At 38.7% G+C, this 20,153-nt stretch overlaps 1 protein-coding gene across 1 annotated transcript in view; it reads left to right on the top strand.

Moving 5' to 3' along the window:
* LOC124373197 (serine/threonine-protein kinase Tor-like) overlaps window positions 1–18,792 on the top strand; it is a 34,837-nt gene extending 16,045 nt beyond the window's left edge. The window contains exons 8-11 of the mRNA XM_046831597.1: window positions 4,611–4,817; window positions 15,546–15,767; window positions 16,819–16,964; window positions 18,655–18,792. Of these exons, the coding sequence (XP_046687553.1) occupies window positions 4,611–4,817; window positions 15,546–15,749 (411 nt within the window). The 3' untranslated portion in view covers window positions 15,750–15,767; window positions 16,819–16,964; window positions 18,655–18,792. The remainder of the gene's footprint in view (window positions 1–4,610; window positions 4,818–15,545; window positions 15,768–16,818; window positions 16,965–18,654) is intronic.
* Window positions 18,793–20,153: the final 1,361 nt, after the last annotated feature.

Genomic DNA, 20,153 nt, shown 5'->3' with positions numbered 1-20,153 from the left:
ACAAGTAATATGCATAAAGCTTGACATACCGTTTAAATTACATATCAGTTGTGTTTATATCCCCCCACCACCAGAATGTCTTCCAAGAGAAGATCTATTGGACCTTATTAATCAATTGCCTCATCCTTTCGTACTTGTGGGCGATTTCAACGCCCACCATCGTTTTTGGGGCTCTACTACTTGCTCTCCAAGGGGCAACATGGTTTCCAAGGTCCTTGATGATCTAAATCTTGTTTTATTGAACGATGGCTCGCCAACTTATCTTTGCCCGAGAACAGGTTCCTGGTCAGTATTAGACCTAACCGTGTGCTCACCACAAATTGCTTACCGCTTCGATTGGTCAGTTTCCTCTGACCTTTACGGTAGCGACCATGCACCGGTCATAACTAAAGTTCTCGATATTCCAGGTAATGTGTCCCAAAGACCTAAATGGGTGCTTGATAAGGCAGATTGGAGCAAATTTAAACAAGTTTTACAGGCACCAGATGTTTCAACATCAGTAGATATAGACTCCGCCGTCAACAATATAACAGTTGCCATTTCAAGCGCCGCTCTGGAAAGTATTCCAAAAACAACAGGAATCATCAAAAGAAGAAACTTACCTTGGTGGACAGAAGAGTGTAGGATATCGCTTCGGGAGCGCAGGAAAGCTTTGCGGATATTTAATAGATCTCCGACCGAGGAAAACCTCGAACGATTTCGTCTTGTCAGAGCTAAAACTCGTCTCATATTTAAAAGATGTCGACGAAATTCGTGGAAGGAATTTACTTCTTCGATAAACCGTACCACCCCTTTATCTCTGGTGTGGAGGAGACTAAAGGCAGTTTGCGGAAAACAGCCACCTCTGCCTATTCTTGGCTTAAGGGTGAACGACATCATATTAACCGAGCCGAAAGATGTGGCAAACGCTCTGGCCTCGTCCATTTCTAACGTGTCGAGGACGACGTCCTACAGTCCTTTGTTCCAGCGATATAAAGTACAACATGAAGCACAGCCCTTAAATGACAATAACTATATAAGTCCCTTAAATTTATCGTTTTCCCTTGACGAACTAGAATCTGCTATTTCTCCCATTATAAACTCAGCTCCCGGTGCTGACGACATCCACTACGCCATGTTGAGAAACCTTCCTGTAGAGGTTAAAGCGTGCCTCTTGTCCCTTTTCAATAGAATTTTTCAAGAACGCAGCTTTCCAAGTTCATGGCGTAACTCTTACGTTGTGCCATTGTACAAACCTGGCCAAGACAAGTTCTCCCCTACTAGCTACAGACCTATCTCGCTTACCAGTTGTCTTTGTAAGATACTGGAGCGGATGGTAAATCGTAGACTGGTATGGTTCCTAGAACACAATAATCTCCTGTCTCCACAGCAATGTGGCTTCCGTCAAGGCCGTTCAACTCTAGACCACCTAGTATGCCTGGAATCGTCAATCCTGAATGCTTTTCTTGAACGGAGGCAACTTGTTGCTGTATTTTTTGATATAACAAAAGCGTATGATACAGCTTGGCGTAGGGGAGTTATAAACACCCTTTCAAATTGGGGCGTCGGTGGTAATATGCTGTATTTTATTAAAGGTTTTATGGATGAGCGTTCTTTTAGTGTAAGACTAGGAAACTCATTTGTCCGACACCAAAATTCTTGAGAACGGTATACCTCAAGGGAGTGTCCTTAGCTGTACTCTCTTTGCTGTGGCCATAAACAGCATCACTTCCTGCGTCAGAGCTCCTGTCAGATGCTCTCTATTCGTAGATGACTTTGCTGTGTTTGTCCCTGCCAGGAGGCTGGCTACTGCAGAGAGGTACCTTCAGCTCACCATCCACCGTCTTGAAGATTGGAGCAACCAAACCGGGTTTTCTTTTTCTCCTTCAAAGGACTAAATGTATAACTTTTTCTCGACTGAGGAACGTCGCTGATCCAACTCTTAGGATAAATAGAATAATAATCCCAGCGAGTCGCTGTGTGAAATTCCTGGGGTTGTGGTTTGATTACAGACTGACGTGGGTTTCGCACATTAAAGAACTTAAAGCGAAATGCCTAAAGAGACTTAACGCGATGAGAGCTTTAAGCGGAACGAAGTGGGGTGCAGATAGAAAATGCATGCTTCAGTTTTACAAGGCATATATTCGATCTTGTATAGATTATGGATCCCAGGTTTATTCTTCTGCCAAGCCAACAGCCCTTAAAATGTTGGACTCAATCCATCACTCTGCTATCAGATTGGCTACTGGAGCTTTTCGTTCCAGCCCCGTTGTAAGTCTGTTAGCTGAGAGTGGTGAGCCATCCCTATCTTTCAGACGTGTTCAATTGGCTATAAACTATTTTTTTAGTTTAAAATCAAGGCCAGAAAATCCGGCCTTTGAGGTAGTCCTCGACACATCGCTTGCTCCCTTGTACCACAATAAACCTAATGCCCCCGCACCTTTTGGCATTAGAATCCTGTTACATCTCGCAGAAGTGGACATGAGAGCGATTGATGTTGAAGTATGTCACGAGATGGATAGGCCACCATGGACAGTCAGAAACTCCCAATGTAATACTGTCGTTATTACAGTTGGACAAGCAAGATGCATCACTGTTGTCCACAAGCGCCTGTAGAGAAATTTTGTCATCCTGTTCACCCTGCGATGTCATCTATACGGATGGCTCAAAGAGTGAGGCAGGAACGGGTTGTGCCTTTATCACTTCCAATAGAGAGTACAAATTCTGCCTCACTCCTGAATCTTCAATATACACAGCAGAACTAACAGCTATCTTGAAATCGTTAAATATTGTATGTCCAAGAACAAATAGGGTGGTAGTGTGCTCGGACTCGCTAAGCGGTCTGCTGGCTATCAAGGACATGTACTCCAAACATGTCCTGGTTCGTAAGATCCGCTACGCTTTGAGCGAGATGATGTCGCGGGGGTATCGCAATTACGTTACTATGGGTACCTGGACATACCGGAATACCTGGTAACGAGATCGCAGATATGGCAGCAAAGGAGGCAATCTCTCTGACTCCATGTACTAGGCGATCAATCGCGTCCGATCTAAAGCCGATTGTAAAGTCACGTCTACAACATCAGTGGAATATATCGTGGGATCAAGTGACCAATAACAAACTTCGGCAGATTAAATACACAGTAAAGCCTTGGTCAGCTGCTTACCGCACTAACCGTAGAGAGGAGGTTGTACTGTGTCGACTCCGTATCGGACACACTCGCCTCTCTCACGGTTTCCTAATGAGTCGTGGTGATCCACCGCAGTGTGCGGAGTGTAACATGGCGTTAAACGTCAGCCACGTGTTGATAGACTGCCGCCTCTACGCCGGGCAGAGGAGAGCACATCGTTTGCCAGGCCGGTTAGATGAGTTGCTTGGTGACAAAGAAGATGTTTTAACAAAGCTCTTTAGTTTTCTGAAGAGCACCAAATTAATGTCCAGAATATGAGAGATATAGTACCTAATTAGTTTTAGTAAACATTTTAACCGCTAGTTTTAGGCAAGGGTGAGCCCTTTTACAGTTCACCCCTGAGTTGTTATTTAGTTTTAAGGCTCTTAACTAGCACCACCTAAGTGCAATCTTTTAAATTTCGTTAGGAAAATTTCTGTGTTTTAATCAAGGGTAAACCCCTTTACAGTTAAAAATTTCTGTGAGGTGAGAGACACCACTATCTTAATATGTAGGTGTCACGTAAGGAGACGGGCACATTTGTCCTTCTATTTATCTGTTATTTGTTATTGGTGAGGGTGGGTCCCTTTACAACCTACCTTCACTAACGTACCTGGTTTTAGCATTAGATTTTGTTATATTTATTATCGTTATTATTTATCTGACATATTCTAACTATCGGGCCCCTTTACAGCCTCTCGGTTAATTTTCTTATTTAGTTTTAGTCCTCCGTTCACTGCTGTTGTTTTTCTTATTGTCTTAATGTGATAATGTTATTTGACACAGCGATCCGCTATTTATTCCTTGCACTGATAACGTGACACCATATTTTAAAATGTAGGTGTCCGTTAACCCTACGGGCATTGATAACCTGCGTGTTTTATGCCCTTATTAAAAAAAAAAAAAGTTTCTACAAAATGGGTTGATTTTTACACATCTCTGTAATGGTTTTAATAGTTAACTGTTATCTTACAGTGTTAATATTATAGTTGTTTCTTTAAACTATTGTTATATTATTATACACTAATGCAAAATTGAATGTGTCTTTATAGAAGAGCTGTTTTTCTTGTGTTAAGTCAAATGTGTATGTTAAATACTGGACTTACTATCACGTAGTTGAGATTCATAAACTAAAGCAAGGTAATAATAACACAGTTAAGAAAAAAAGCATTAATTATAGATTCTGAATTCAAATATGTCTATGTTTTAGTCTAGTAGTTCATAATCTGAACATTTGAGTCTGTTTCAGTTAAACTTTTAATGGTATTTAAAGTCTTAAGTAAATAAATATTTTGTTAAAGGAATCAGAAGACAATTTATCTTTATCTTCAAACAACATAATTAGCCCTACAGTGGATTAACATCTAAACATATTAAAATATAAACAAATTAATAATGTTTTAATCACAAAAATATGGTATAAATTGCATTAATTGTAGAAAAAATTGTTGGTTGTTGCAGTTCCTGACAGAGTTGGAACACAGTGGGATGGGTCGTAACAAGGAACAGAGTGCCCGCATGTTGGATCATCTCGTGGTCAACGCTCCCAGGCTCATCAGGAACTACATGGAGCCCATACTCAAGGTGCTCGTACCCAAGCTGAAGGAGCCAGAACCTAATCCTGGAGTGGTCATCAGTGTGCTCACTGCCATCGGTGATCTGGCTGAGGTCTGTCATACGTTTGTAATTGTTTGTCTATAATCAGTTAACTATTTTTTATAAGATCTATATAGTCAGCTGGCCCAGACTGCCTGAACTGTTCTGTTCAGCTTCTTTACTCATTTATAATAAACTATAAATTTTGGTTATGGGACAAGAGTTCCTTTATATAATATATTACACAGTGTGGATTATCTAGTTTAATACACTATATTGCAGTATATCTTTCCACTTTTGATCATTTGTGTTGTATTAAAATGCAGATGGAAAGTAGAAGGAAGAAAATATCATAATATCTAGAGCATATAGCTCTATATATATATGAGGGTGGTTTGATAAGTCTGGTAGAAGTAGAATAAAATGTTGTTTTAAAGGCAAAAACTTACTTTATTTCTCAACATAGTCTCCTTGCAAGGCTATACACTAGGTCCTTTGAGTTTTCAATTTTTTCAACTCAATGTCAAACTTTGCAAATCCATTACAGCAACGGACACTTTCTCATTAAAATTAATTCCCACTTAAGCCAATTTTTCAAATTTGAGAATAAGATGTCACTCAGAGCCAAGTTTGGTGAATAGGGTAGGTGAGGAACCAATTTGAATCATAAGTTGAGCACTTTAGCCATTGCGGCTGTGTGGGCTGGAGTATTGTCCTGGTGAAACAGCACCTTCTTCCATGCCAATCTTGGTCGTTTTTTCAATGTTCAATGAGTTCCTGTTTCAAACAATCCAGCAGAGCAGCATAATAGGGCTCAGTTAGGGATCTGCCGTTTTCCAAATAATCTATCAGGATTATACTCTGGGAATCCCAAAAGACAGTTGCCATCACCTTTCCAGCTGACAAAACAATCTTCACCTTCTTTGGTGCAATCTCCCCACTTTTCGTCCATTGTTTGGTCTCTGGAGTGTGATGGTGTATCCAAGTTTCATCCACAGTTATGAATATGTGCAAAAAAGTCCTGTAGATTGTGCCTGAAAAGTTTGTGATTCTGAGTAGAAATGTTCTTTCGTTCCTGTCTTTGAACCAAAGTGAGTTGCAATTCTTTCAGTTGAGATGCCTACAATGTTAACTATCTCTCAAACTTTCAATCTTCTATCTTCCACTACCATATCATGCACTTTATCGATGGTTTCCTGTGTGGTGACTTCAACGGGCCCGACCAGAGCATGCTTCATCTTCTGTACTTCTCTGACCACGTTTAAACTCATTGATTCAAAAATAAATGGTCTTCACTGTTGGTGCAGAATCTACATGGACTTTATCTAACTCAAATTTAATCCTTCATATAAAAATGTTTAATGACCGCACAAAATTCATTTTTTTCCATCCTAAGGAACTAACTATGCAGTTTCCACTTCAACAGTCAACTAATAACAGCTGCCATTCGAAACTTTCTGTAAAATCCGTGGAAAAATGAGGCTTACCAACAACAGTGCAATTTCCAAAAATTTTCCACTCTTTCATACAAAGTTACCAGACTTATCAAACCGCCCTTGTATATAGGCAATATTTTTGTTACTGCCTTTATATAGATGGTTTATCCTACCTGTATACAGTGTACATGGCTATTATAAAAATTATATTTTGATAATAATTAAATATTTATATCACAAATTGTTTCTATAATAAAGTGTTATTTAGTCTATAGTTATGCAATCCACACAATTTATTGATTTTTGTATTAATCACATCTACTTTGTTTTTTAAGTGAAAAGAGAATGTCACAGTCTAAGAGTTGTAGTTGTGGACAAAAACTCATATTTCTGTATAATATATTTAATTTAAAAAACCTTAACCACAAATATTATGTGAGGTTTTTTGGTATGGGATGATTATAAATATGATGCCAGACGCTTGTAAATAACAAATTTTTTAAACTTAACCCTTCGTACGCGTTTAAGCGGTATATATCGCCGATCGTAATTTCCCCGTAGCGCGCTAAGCGGTATAATTCGTGGTATCTCTTAACAACGTATTATAAAACATTTCCGTACCACGAAATCCCGTCAGAATGTTCATGAATGCTTATTATGTCTTCCATTGTGATATTGGTGGAGCGTGACACATCAAAACAGCTGTCGTCAGTGACAACATCTGGTTTTTGTAGGCTGTGACCGCCTGCGCGCGCACTCGGCCTGCCGTCTCTACGCTCGGAGCGGGTAAACTCGCTCGTGAAAACGACAGCTGAACGTGCATTGTTTGTTTAGTAACCTAACAGTGGAAAGACTCACTTTATGAAAAAAGGGGGAAAGGAACAGCTAGGTGCGTCATGTGTTTGAAGAGAGGTCTGAGGAAAGAAACCATTTATCTTTGCAAGTCATGCAATGCCAATCTGCTGTCCATCCGGATGACTGATACTTGAAGTCTTCATCGATGACTGGAATTCCAGATAGATTGCGTCAGTTTGGTTGATCCCGGAAGGTGGGACTAGAAGAGTGGCGTCGCATCCAGCTCAGTGAGTGAATAGAGAGGCCTTTCTATTAATTTGTTGTAGATTTCACTTCTGAACTTTAAACTGTTCAACGCTTTTTTCTCTTCAGGTAGGCTGTTAAAGAGTTTCAATGCTGCTACGGGGAAACACTTTTGGGACTTTGACAGTCTACATTTCGGGATGTTCAACGCTTTTGCTCCTCTGGTGTTGTAGTTGTGAACGTCTTGTCTTTGGGTAAAATTTTGCTGGTTATTTTTTACGTACAACGAGTTTAAAACGTACTGCCCATATACTGTCAAAATTCCCAGTCGTCTGAAGATCGGACGACAGTGGTCCAGGTGTTTGGCAGATGTTAGGGTGCGCATAGCCTTCTTCTGGAGCAGCAATACCTCACCACAACATAGGGGCATGTCCCCAGAGAAGCAATCCATAGGACAGGTGGCTGTGAAAAAGTGCATGGTACACAATTTCAAGGTATTTTTCCGTAATTACATGTTTGAGTTTCCAGAGAAGGAAAACTACCCTGGAGAGCTTTGTGCAGATTTGCGTTATATGCTGATTCCAAATCCAGTTTTTTTTTTTTTTTTTTTTTTTTTTTCCCCCTTCTGAGGGAAGAGGACACTTTGTCCCCGCACTTAGTCCTAAAAGGACCTTTGCGCCTCCCTTACTTTAATTTGTACTCTCAAAAACCGAGGCTTTTGCAAAAACCAATCAGATTTAAGGGCTTCTGTTCTCTAATGTCCTTGGGGCTGAGGAGATATGCTCCCAAGTATCTTTTCCTAGTCTCTACGATGGCAGGACAATCCAACCAAATGTGCTCTGCTGACTCCTCTTCTTCTCCACAGAGTCTACATTCGCTGCTCCGACTAAGGCCTACCTTCAAAAGGTGCTTCCTCAGAGGGCCATGTCCTGTCAACATTCCTAATATCAGTCTTATATCCTCCTTATTCTGGTCTAGGAGAGCTGTCCATCCTTTTGCATAAGGAGAGATAAACATTTTGGATATTCTTAAACCCGAGGCTCTGCTCCAATTCTTGTATCTTGTCCTCTTTTCCCAATCTTTAACCCGAGCTTTAATGCTGGAGAAGGATATTCCACAACCTGGCTCAGGCCCCACCAATGTGGATTCTGCTCCCTTTTTGGCGAGGATGTCCGCTTTTTCGTTCCCATGAATTCCTTCATGACCCGGCACACAACCGAGTGTTACTCTGTTATTTGTTGCTAGCTCTGTTAGAGCATTCCTGCATTCCCAGACAGCTTTCGAGTCAATCGAACAGGTATCCAGTGCCTTCAAAGCAGCCTGACTATCAGAGAGTATTAGGTTATGATAATCCTTTTGTCCCCAACTGTGTGAGTCTTCTAGAACATGAATCTATTGCCATGACCTCCGCCTGAAAAACTGAGGCATGTCTTCCTAGGGGCACAGCCATGTCAACTCCAGGTCCATGTATTCCATATCCTGCCCTAGAGTCTAGGAGTGAACCATCGGTGTAAAACTTCAGGACTCCTTTTTTAGGGTAGGCCTCCCTTTTAATCCATTCCTCCCTACTTCCGATAGAGACCGTATATGGTTTTTCAAAGGAGTATTTCTTAACCATAATATCAGATACTTTGGTTAGCATTTCAGCCTCAGGAAAATTTTCCAATATCTTCATGTGGCCTTCTAGGGAGGTAGCATTTATTACCTTTGTTCCTAGTAGCTTCATTGCGCTCATCGCAGCTGTTCTCATCACTTCCTGACCAAGAGGAGTATAACCCAGAACCGCTTCCATTGCTAGTGTTGGACAGGAGCTCATTGCTCCCGTGATGCTTAAGCAAGCTAACCTCTGAAGACTCTGTAGCCTTCTTGCAGCTGTTGTTTGTTCGACCTTCGGCCACCACACTAGAGCAGCATATGTGACCATTGGTTTTACTATGGTTTCATAAATCCAATATATCATTTTGGGTTTAAGTCCCCATTTAAATCCAAAGAGTCTCTTACAGGCCCCAAGGGCCATTATTGCTTTGGATGTCTTGTTCCTAATATGGGAGTTCCAAGTGAGCTTCTCATCCAGGATTAAACCCAGATACTTCACTTCTTTTGTTTGGTTAATGCTGATTCCCTCCAGGACCGGTTTTGCTAGCTGGAATTTCCTTTTCTTGGTAAAGGTAATCATATTAGTTTTTGATGGGTTGATCCGCAGACCTTCCCCATGACACCAGTTGCTTATGAAGTTCAGTTCTGTTTGTATTAGGCGTTCCAGACTGCCTATGTTTTTCCCTTTAATCATAAGCACTAGGTCGTCCGCATAACATAGTAGCCTTATTCCCCTCTTCTCTGCTTTTCTTAGGAGATCATCCACTACCATCGCCCACAGGAGAGGAGATAAGACTCCCCCCTGGGGGCAGCCTCTTTGGGCCGTGATCGCAGCCGATTCATCCCGTACTTGGCTTTCACCTGTCTGCTTTTTAGGAGGGCTACTATCCATTTGACTACGTCTGGGGAAACTCCAAAACGTTCCATCGCAGTCTTCATGGATTGATATGCTACTCGGTCGAAAGCTCCTTCAATGTCCATAAAGACGCTGACTAGGGCTTCCTTTTTTCCAAAGGTATTCTCCACCTCTCTCACTAAACTGTGGAGAGCAGTGGTGGTTGATTTTCCTTCTATGTATGCGTGTTGTGTGTGGGACTAAGTGGGTGTGTTCCAGTAATATTACGTCCCTTATGTGTCTATTTATTATTTTTTCCATAGTTTTCACCATGAAGGAGGTTAGGCTTATGGGTCTGTACGAACTGGGTTTTGTTGGATCCCTGTCATTTTTTCGCAAGAACACCACTAGTGCTATCCTCCAGTTCTTTGGTATATATCCTAAGGCGAAACTGCTTCTAAATAGAATGCTAAGTTTAATATGTGTATTTAATAGAATATCCAGCCCCTCTTGAAGAAGGGCTGGAAAAACTCCATCCGCCCCAGGAGATTTAAATGGTTTGAACGATCTTATCGCCCATTTAATTCTTTCGTGTGTGAATAGTCTATTAGACAACTGTCTGGCTTTTGCCACCTCCCGACTGGATCCCCCCCCATATAGAGAATAAATATCCTCATTACGAGTTAGCTGACCCCCCGGGAAGTGTGTCTCCAGAAGTAGTTCTAAGGTCTCCTTCCTGTTCATTGTTAGGTCTCCATTGTCCTTTACTAGAGTCCCCATAGGATTTGTATGCTCCGTTTGGAGAGTTTTTTGAAGCCTGGATGCCTCGGGAAGACTGTTAATATTTTTGCAGAAATTCCTCCAGGTTCTTCTTTTATTTGTTCTAAGTTCTTTTTTATATTCATTTTGGGCCTGTAGATAAGGGAGCCAATCGTCTGTCCTTTTTGCCCATTTTAATAATTTCCTCGTTTTGTTTCTTAATGTTTCCAACCTCCCAGTCCACCACGGCACATCCCTCTTCAACCGGTTTTGCCTGGGAGGACAATTTTTTCTCATAGGCCTTTATTATAGCTTGCTCTACTATTTGTGCAGACCTTTCTAATTCAAATTCATTTTTCTGAAAGGGTCCTATTTCTTCCAACTCTTCTGCCAGGGACTCTCTGTAACCTCTCCAGTTGGTCGATTTAGGAACCCTGTGGGTCACGTATCTTTCCCCTATCTCCTCTATGTCGAACCTAATTGGACAGTGGTCCGATAGTGAGGCCTCCTTGGAGACGTGCCACCTTACTATATTTATGTTTTTGAGTCCTGTAGATAGGGTTATGTCTAGGACTTCTTTCCTATTTCTAGTTATAAAGGTTGGGCTTGACCCTCTATTCTCTAACACTAGATAATTGCTGAACATAAACTGTAGAAGTTCCTCACCTCTCTTGTTTGTGTTCGTGCTTCCCCAATCCAGCTTAGGATCAAGCCAAAAACCAAGCAGCTTAACAGCCTCCACATTATCTTCCGGATTTGTCCGCTTCAAAGTGCACAAGATCTGCTGGGTTTTATCTTCGTTTAATTTCAGCTTGTTTGCTGCAAACCACATTTTTGCCACAGACAGCAGATCTTCGGCATCTCTGAGAACTTCATCCATGCACCCTCCTCTTGAGACCAGTGTGGTATCATCAGCAAAAAGTAATGCCTGGCCGTTTAGTCTGAGGTCGTTGACCAGGATGATGAACAGCAATGGTCCCAGTACGGAGCCCTGTGGGACGCCGTGCATAATTTCCCTGATGCTAGATGTTGCGCCACCGATGGAGACTATCTGGCGTCTGTTTTCCAAGTAGTTTTTCCAGGGTCTGTAGAGCAATTTCCCTTATTCCATACTTCTTCATCTTATCAAGTAGGATTCTATGAGGCACACAGTCGAAAGCCTTACTCAGATCGCATAGCGTTAAGGCCAGCGAATCCCCATCCTCAAAGGCCCTGATAATTTCCGCAGACAAAGACAGAAGAGCAGTGGTGGTGGAGCGGTCTCTTCTGAAGCCATGTTGGTGATCTCCCAACAGAAGGTGAGATTCAAAGAAATTTGTCAATTGAGTTTTTAGAATTGTTTCTAGCACCTTAGACATTATCGGGAGGACAGAGATAGGCCTGTAGTTTGCAATGTCTTCTGCATTTCTTTTTTAAAGATAGGCACAGTACGTGCAACTTTCAATTTGGCAGGAAAAACACCCTGTCTAAGGCAGCTGTTTATAGCTGTACACAGAGGAACCGCCACAGTATCAATCACCGCCTTTAATACCTTGCATGACACTCCGTAGATGTCAGGGCTACTTGATGCTTTGAAGTTTTTAACAATTTTGACCACCTCTGATGGGGTCACCTCTTTCCATTGGCTCAGGCAAGGGCCCTGGCCATGCTCGGCATTTATAGTTCTAAAATTTAACGGGTCCTGTACTCCAGCTGGTATGCTTGACACAATTTCTTCTACAGTGTCGACAAAAAAGTTGTTAAAGGAGTCTGGACTCGAAGAACTGACAACTTTAGGCTTTTTAGATCTAGAGTCGTTAACCACTTCCCAAGCAGCCTTGCAGGGGTTTGGGGAATTTTCAATGAACTGTACATTGTGGGCCCTTTTTGCGTCAGTAACCTTCGACCTGTAGAGTCTGTTTGTTCTAAGATAGGTCGAGTAGAGTTTGATTTGTTCTTCCACTGACTTGGCAGATTTGTAGCGATCATGAACTGCAACCACAAGAGACTTAAGGTGACGCAATTTCGGCGTGTACCATGTTTTGTCCACAATTTTGGCAGTAGGCCTAGTTCTTTTACTCTTAACTCCACTAAGTGTTTTAGCTGGGAAGAGATTGTCAAATTCAAACATGAATGAGGTGAAGAATGAATTGAAACAGGATTCCGGTTCCAGAACAGTAGATTCAGGCATTTCCTTCCTCCAGTCCAGTTGTCCTAATTGCCAAGATAACAGGGGTAGCTGGTCATCTTTGACTGTCCTTTTAATAAAATTGTAGTCTTCATGCCATGAAGGAGGAGTTTTACCTTCAGATGTGGCTGAGCACGGATAGTGTAAGTCCATCACAACCGCGTCATGGTCAGCGACCATAGGGGTTACAACTGAGACATTATAGTCCCATGAGTCAATATTTGTAGCCATAGTGTCGAGACAAGAGTGACCTCTGGTAGGGAGCCTATTTGCCACAAATAGACCTTGGCTAAGCAGTAAGTTTGTGAAGTGTCTTTCCTCGGTGGATGGGGTTTCCAGATGTATATTGAAATCTCCGCAGACCACAATCTTCTTTTTTCTAAGAGAGAGATAACTCAAACAGTCCTCCAGTCGTTCTAAGAAGTCAATGAAATTTCCATTCGGAGAAACGGTACACCGACATCACGATAACAGAGCTATCCAAGAGCTCCACTGCCGCCAATTCCAGGGTTAATTCTTCACAAAATTGTAGAACATTTATTTCTTTATGTTTAACTGAGGAGTGTACATACACTGCAGAACCTCCATGTTTGCAGGCTTGACGGCAGTACACGCTAGCCAACGTTAAATTACAGAGTCTATTGTATAGCTCATACATTCCCGCAGCCAGTGCTCGGTAACACATAAAACATTAGGATCTTAAGTCCTCAATAAATAATGACAGAACATTTAGTTTGGTTTTCATACATTGAACATTTAATGTAGCTATAGCTAGGGTACTATTTACAGTTTCTGAAGGGTGTGTTTTTTGGCTTAGAGTTTTGTAGGCCTACGCCTTGCCCTAACTCATGAGTGGTTTTGGCGTTCTTAGGAATAAAAAACGCTTGAGCGTGACATTTTTAGGCCAACGGGGAGCCATCCATAACTGTATCCTTGTGTAGAAACTCTACACCTAATTTGAAGCTTTCGTTTACTCCTTTACTCTCCAATTTATCAACACTAAAAGCCATATTCGGAAAGGTTTTACTAACAAAGTCCTTTATATCTTCCTCTTTTGTTCCTTTGGCTACCTTTCCTAAATGGAACCATGCCTTCTTAGCTCCGAAGAACTTAGCAAGGTCAGGTGAGCTGGCAGTACCAACAAGGATTTTGTTTTTCTGTGGTCTCGAACCTTTAGAGCTGTTTTTGGACTTCGGTTTGTCATCCTTATGTAGGCTATTTGTTTCTACATTAGGCCTAGTGTGAGACTTTTCATTGAGTCGTTGGTGGTTTTGTGACACTGGTTGATTTAAGTTAGGCCTATTAGATTCTGGTTGAGCAGTAGAACCTAGGCCTATATTAACATTAATTTCATTCCTTTCAACAGAAAGGTCGTCAATTTGATCAGAGCTAATTGAGTTTTCACTAGGTTCATGAAATGATAAGCCTGTTTGTGCACTCGACTCCCGTTTATCAGAGCCTAGTCTAGGCCTATTACAGCTTTGGTCTACTTCTTTTTTAGTGTTTAGGCAATAGGCTGTGCCTATTTACTTTCGAGGCCGATTTAGATTTAGCTGTATTTCTTTTTAGAATCTCCGACATAAGCGGCGTCTTGATTTTCGAAAGTTTATCCACTTCAGATTTTTCGACCTGAGATTTGTTGAGGTAAGCGGCATGGTTTGTCGGGGTTACGTATCTCGGTTCCGAGCCCGCTGAGCTACTCGCTGGGGAGTTCGGTTCCGAGCGATTTGTTCCAGACTCTGGATCCCGCGATTTCACGGTTCCGAAGCATTTTTCCATTAGATGACTTAATTGGGCACTGATTTCCCTGTTCTCTTCTCCAAGCTTTTGTATTTTCTCTGACATCACTAGGTTAATTTTATTTATTTCACTAAGATCTGACACAACACTATTGAGCACCGTCGAACTATCACCAGCGAGCACAGACCAGTGATTCGATCCCGCGGCTGAGCCGTTCCCTGAACTGTTGAGCGAACCGATCACTACGCACTCGCGGCAACTTTCGCAGTACCACTTTATGCCTTGCATTTTAGAAATGAATTTAAAATGGTCGTAATGACTTTTAGAAATGTTAGCACATACAATATGCCACCATTTGGCGCAAGTTCCGTAGCACATTACGGCATTATGCCTCTCCTGTACGAGTTTTTGGCACGAGCCACACAGACACTTGATTGAATCCGGCGCCATCTTGCCGCGAAAAAAATCTGTTTTGAAGTCTACCACAGTCAAGCTCAATTCTAACTGTGCAATTTTCTAACTGTTTTGTGCCTTCTAATTTAATTTTTAACAGTGTAACAAATCCAAATTATTTTGTTTTAAACTAATATGTATCAAGTCTTAAAAAAATTAAATGAAAAAAAAATTAAAATTACTTGAAAACTTTTATTATGTATTATATGTATTTATGTAAATAATATAAAAATAATTTTTTAACATAACATTTGTTTTTATATATTATTTAACCAATATGTTCAATAAAAAAATTAAACTTTAGAAAAAATTAAAAATTAAAAAAAAATTCATTAAGCGTAACAGTAGCTATATAAAGAGATTCTTATCTTATCTTAGCTATTTCTACTGATTATTTAGCGTAGGAAGGGTTAAAAAAGTTTAGAACCTTAACACAAACGTATTAGTACATTTATTGTAATTAGGTTGAAAATAAAAATACCTGGCAATGTTAATTTTACAGTTATATTTAAAACTATGTTTTAATGTGCTAAAAAACCTCCTTTTTATTTATGAACAAAAGGACCCTTGTGAAAAGAATTGAGGTTATGAAAAACTAAATCTTATACTAATAAAGTTGTTTGTAAAGAACCTAATTCTGAAAATGTATGTTAGAAATGAAATAAGTTACAACACTCTTAATGTGGTTTTGATCATTTTAATTACTAATATAAGTACCCCATGAACTTGAGTATCAGCTTGGCTAATTGGTTATTCAAAGTTTACTCCACGAGCAGGTGAATGGTGTGAAGATCCAACCCTGGATGGGAGAGCTGTTGGCAATCTTGTTGGAGATGCTGGGAGATGCCAGCTCCCCGGAGAAGAGAGGAGTGGCTTTGTGGGCTCTCGGACAGTTGGTGGGAGCCACTGGTTTTGTGGTTCGCCCCTACAACCAATATCCTGCTCTACTAGATACTCTCATTAACTTCTTGAAAAACTGAACAACAACCCATCATAAGGTAATGGCATTATATATGAAAAATGATATCATGTAGTAAAAACAACCCTAACAAACAACTGTTAACAGTTTTTATTTTTTTTAATTTTGTATACAGTTATCTTTACATCTATTTTAAATACAAAAACTTAATCTTGAAAAGAACATATAAATATACATTTTTTTAACTAAGAAAATGACAACATTTTCAAAATTTCTAAGATGTTAAGCACTGCCTTCTACAATAACTAAGCTATTAAAATTTTGGCAATTTAAAACTATAAACTGTAGTAAAAACGTGAGTGCGTGCTCAGAGGTCTAGGATAAATTTGAACTTTTTGGACCACCCTAATATGCATGTATAAATAAACTATATATGGTAACTTGCTAAATAGTTTTATTCTTAAAAACACCTGAATATTTTTAATTTTATGTAATCTAACCAAGGGCAAGTCTAACGGGTATTTATTTCTTTTGTGATATCTATAAGCGTCTTGTCTATTTGAAAAGCTATTCAAATTTTCTACTACTTGAAGTAATAAACAATAAATATAGAGACTTTGCAAAAAACTGCTTTTGAAAATCATAGAGAATGTTTCTAACAGTGCATGTTATTTGAAGTTGACTGTTGAATTCTTGCTGTTGTTTATATAATTTTAAATTATGACATTGCAAAGTCTGTATTATTTAGACTTTTAGAAGGAAAATTAGAATGGCTTTACAAATATATAAGACGTTCATAGATTCCACAAAAGAAATAAATACCTGTTAGACTTGCCCTCATAAATTCATAATATTTGAAATTATAAAAATAACGTATAACGTCTTGTTATTACCGTTACAATACTGTTTATTTGCAAATTGATGTAGGGGGGTGTTACTTTTGAAAGGGTTATTATAAGAAAGCTCACTTTCAAAACTTTGTTATTGGGTGGTTTTGTATTTTACAATTAATTACTACTTCTAAGCTGCAAAAACATCCTATGTGGTGGTATTTATTTTTATACACTGCATCAATGGTGGAGATTGAATTGTATTCTTTCCCTGTTCTACCTAAAGTAAAATGTTCTCAGGCGTGAAACGATCAGAGTGCTGGGTCTGCTAGGAGCCTTGGACCCATACAAACACAAGATGAACCTAGGTCAGATTGACACTCAGGTTGATTCCACAGCTCTACTCTCCATGACAGACCTCAAATCTGAGGCAGAAGCCAGTCACGGTAAGGGTAATGCTGTTTTCAATTGATGTTTAATTTTAAAGATCCTTATCAATACACAAGGTATGTTCAAAATGTAAAGGGATTTTTCATCTACATTACTGTTGTCACCTTCAAAATAGTTCCCATTAGTTATTATGGACTTGTTTGTGCCAGCACTTCTTTCTATCCTTGAAACACTTCTCAAACTTGATCTTTGGGATAGCCTTTAGCTCTTTCAGTAATGTGCTTTTAAAATTGTGTATGCTCTTAAAACCATGCCCTCTTAGAGTTATTTTTATTTTTCTAAATAAACATTTTTTAAAATTTATTTTTATTGCTCTATGCATACGGCATTGAATTTACAGGTAGTATCCTTATTTACCATTTGACCTTGTAGCAAGAATTCACAATGCACTATACCATTAAAATCGAAGAAGACGGTGAGCATAACCTTCAAGTTCAACTGCACTTGTTGAGCCTTTTCAGTCTTGGTCCAGAATGCCTCCACTGAGATGATTGAGCCTTAGTTTTAATGTCATATCCGTAAACCCATGTTTCATCACCTGTTATAAAACATTTCAATAACTCTGCATCGTCGTTGACTTCTGTAGTGACTCCTGAGTAATTTTCATTCGCCGCTGTTTTTGTTCAAAATTCTAATTTTTTGAAAATGTTGCTGCCATAGGTTTTATGCCCAGAAATTTCGGGAAATTTCATGGCATGAGCCAATTGATATGCCAACATCATCATGCTCTTCTCTGATCGTAATACTGCAATCGTTTATAACCATTTATTCCACTTTTTTACGTTTTCATCAGTTGTTGATGGTAAATAAAAAAAACTAAATGAAAAATTCTTTATAACAGAGAAAGTTAGGCCCATGTGGCTTCTTAGACTTAACCTGTAACAACAAGAAATTAAAAAAATAAATTATATATTACCTCATGATTAAAAATCAAACAAATAGTTACATTTAAATAGCATGGAAAAATCAATAAAATATTTTAGCATGTAAATGAAAATTTAAAAATTATAAACTAACTACTTTTGTAAATGTTAAACGCATTAAATAAAATGATGCTTTTAATATTCTCATAAAACTAAACTAGTTATTATAACTAATCATTTCTAATAAATCCTAACTTTAATTTCCACACAATCTCACATTCAATCTTCTGCCAGTGACATGCCCAGAGCATCTTAGACCGGACCTGCCTGGACTAACTGTTTAAGATATATATCTTTTCGTTTCATCACAAACAGACTATTAATGGAAGTAATTGTTTGGGAATTCACTGGTGCATCTGGAGCATTCGTCATCTTCAATGTATATCTTTGAAATGTTACACCACTTGTAAACTCTTGTTTTACTTATAGCAGACTCACCATAGGTCTTTGTTAATATTTCTCACACTTTATTTCATTTTTCATACAAAATTTGATACAAATTCTTGATCCATTTCTTCATATCTTGATCCATAAGAACATTTTTGAGTTCATAATACACGTAAGCTTAGAAGCTGCCATTGAAAAAAAGTAAACAATAAATACAGCTGGAAATTGTATTATATATCAGGAGCATGAGTACCAACATAATAAAAGATCTTGACAATCGGGACACTACAAACTGTGAAACTTATAAATTCCCATTACTTTTTTAACTCACCTTGCTCACAGTGCTAGTCTTCAATGAACTGTTGAAATGTTTTAGAGCTCACCACAAGTGAAATGCTAGTAAACATGAGCTCTTGCTCATTGGAGGAATATTATCCAGCCATCGCCATCGCTACTCTGATGAGAATCATCAGAGACCCCACACTCTCTCAACACCACACTATGGTTGTTCAGGTCAGTGAATTAAAAGTTTTTAAGTTGAAAACAATCTTTGTTTATTCAATATTGTACATACTGTAATAATAAATGAATTTATGTTTAATGTTCTAATCATTGATTGTCTCTCTGTAGAGAAAGACTTCTATGCTCTCATTAACCCATTGAAGTAGTTATTTAGGCCGCTGCTGGTCAGGTTGCAGCAATTACTTTTTGTGAAAATATAAGTGCTTTGGTATTGGTATTGGTTATAGAACTTTTTATTTATGGCATTAGAGCATTTAAATATGAAATGTTGTTTTAAAATAAATGTTCTATAGTCTTATTTTAAATTGACTAAATTAAAAAAAGTCATCAAATTCTTTTCATGATACATACATAGTAATATTTTACATGGTTCACTGTTCTTTCTTTAGTAATTTACTAAAGTATAAAAAGCCTTAAAACAATTTTGCAAAACATCAAACAAAGGTACAGTGACACTTGGCATTGTCCACATATCCATCAGTATCACTTAAATTATATTCACAATCACTCTACACAACCTTATTAACTTTAGAATCATGTAAGTTTTCATAATCTGTAAACGATATGAAGTGTAAAAGAAAAGGCATAATGCAGTGTACAGCTGAGCTGTCAGGTCCTGAAAAAGCAAAAACAGCCAATACAAACCTACAAGTGTCAGGCAGAATACGAAAATGGAAATGAAATAATTAGGTTAATTTTTGCAACTGAAACAGTTAGGAACATCCAAACGATATCTAGTAGAAACACAGTAGACTAAGTAATATTAAATCCAGATCACACAATCAGCATGTCAGCTCCTAATTATTTTGGGAGCTCATGAAAATCTCCAAAAACATGAAACATCTAAGAAGACGCCACCAGTACAGTTATAAAAGCCAACACTTCTGACACTTCCTTTCCTCAATTCAACATTTGCTTCACTAGTTATTTTTAGCTACAAATAATTTTTAAGGGTAAGCTGGCACATTTATGTTTTATTAGTTGCTAAATAAGGCATTTTTAACAGAGTGTTGTTCTTTTTTTCTTTCTCTGTTTTGGGTATTCGTTATTGATTCATTATATGTATATACGAATTAAAAACCAGTCACATAGTTTAATATTGTACAATTTTAAATTTTGACTTGAATCAAGTCATATTGTGGTTTTTATTATAATAGTTTATTAATTTTAATTTGTCTTCTTTCTGCATAAAAAAATGTTGGGACAAACTTTTTGAAATAATAACCATTAAAAGAGGTATAAGAAAGTGTACCCTAGAATTAATAAGAGCTGAGCTAATAACAGTTCTGCATCAGGTGAATAGTGCAAGCCTATAGTGATGTGATACAATAATATTGTGCTGTCCTCACACAA

The sequence above is a fragment of the Homalodisca vitripennis genome, unplaced genomic scaffold (assembly GCF_021130785.1).
Source record: "Homalodisca vitripennis isolate AUS2020 unplaced genomic scaffold, UT_GWSS_2.1 ScUCBcl_5048;HRSCAF=11573, whole genome shotgun sequence".
NCBI lineage: Eukaryota > Metazoa > Arthropoda > Insecta > Hemiptera > Cicadellidae > Homalodisca > Homalodisca vitripennis.
This window is presented reverse-complemented; position numbering and strand designations above follow the sequence as displayed.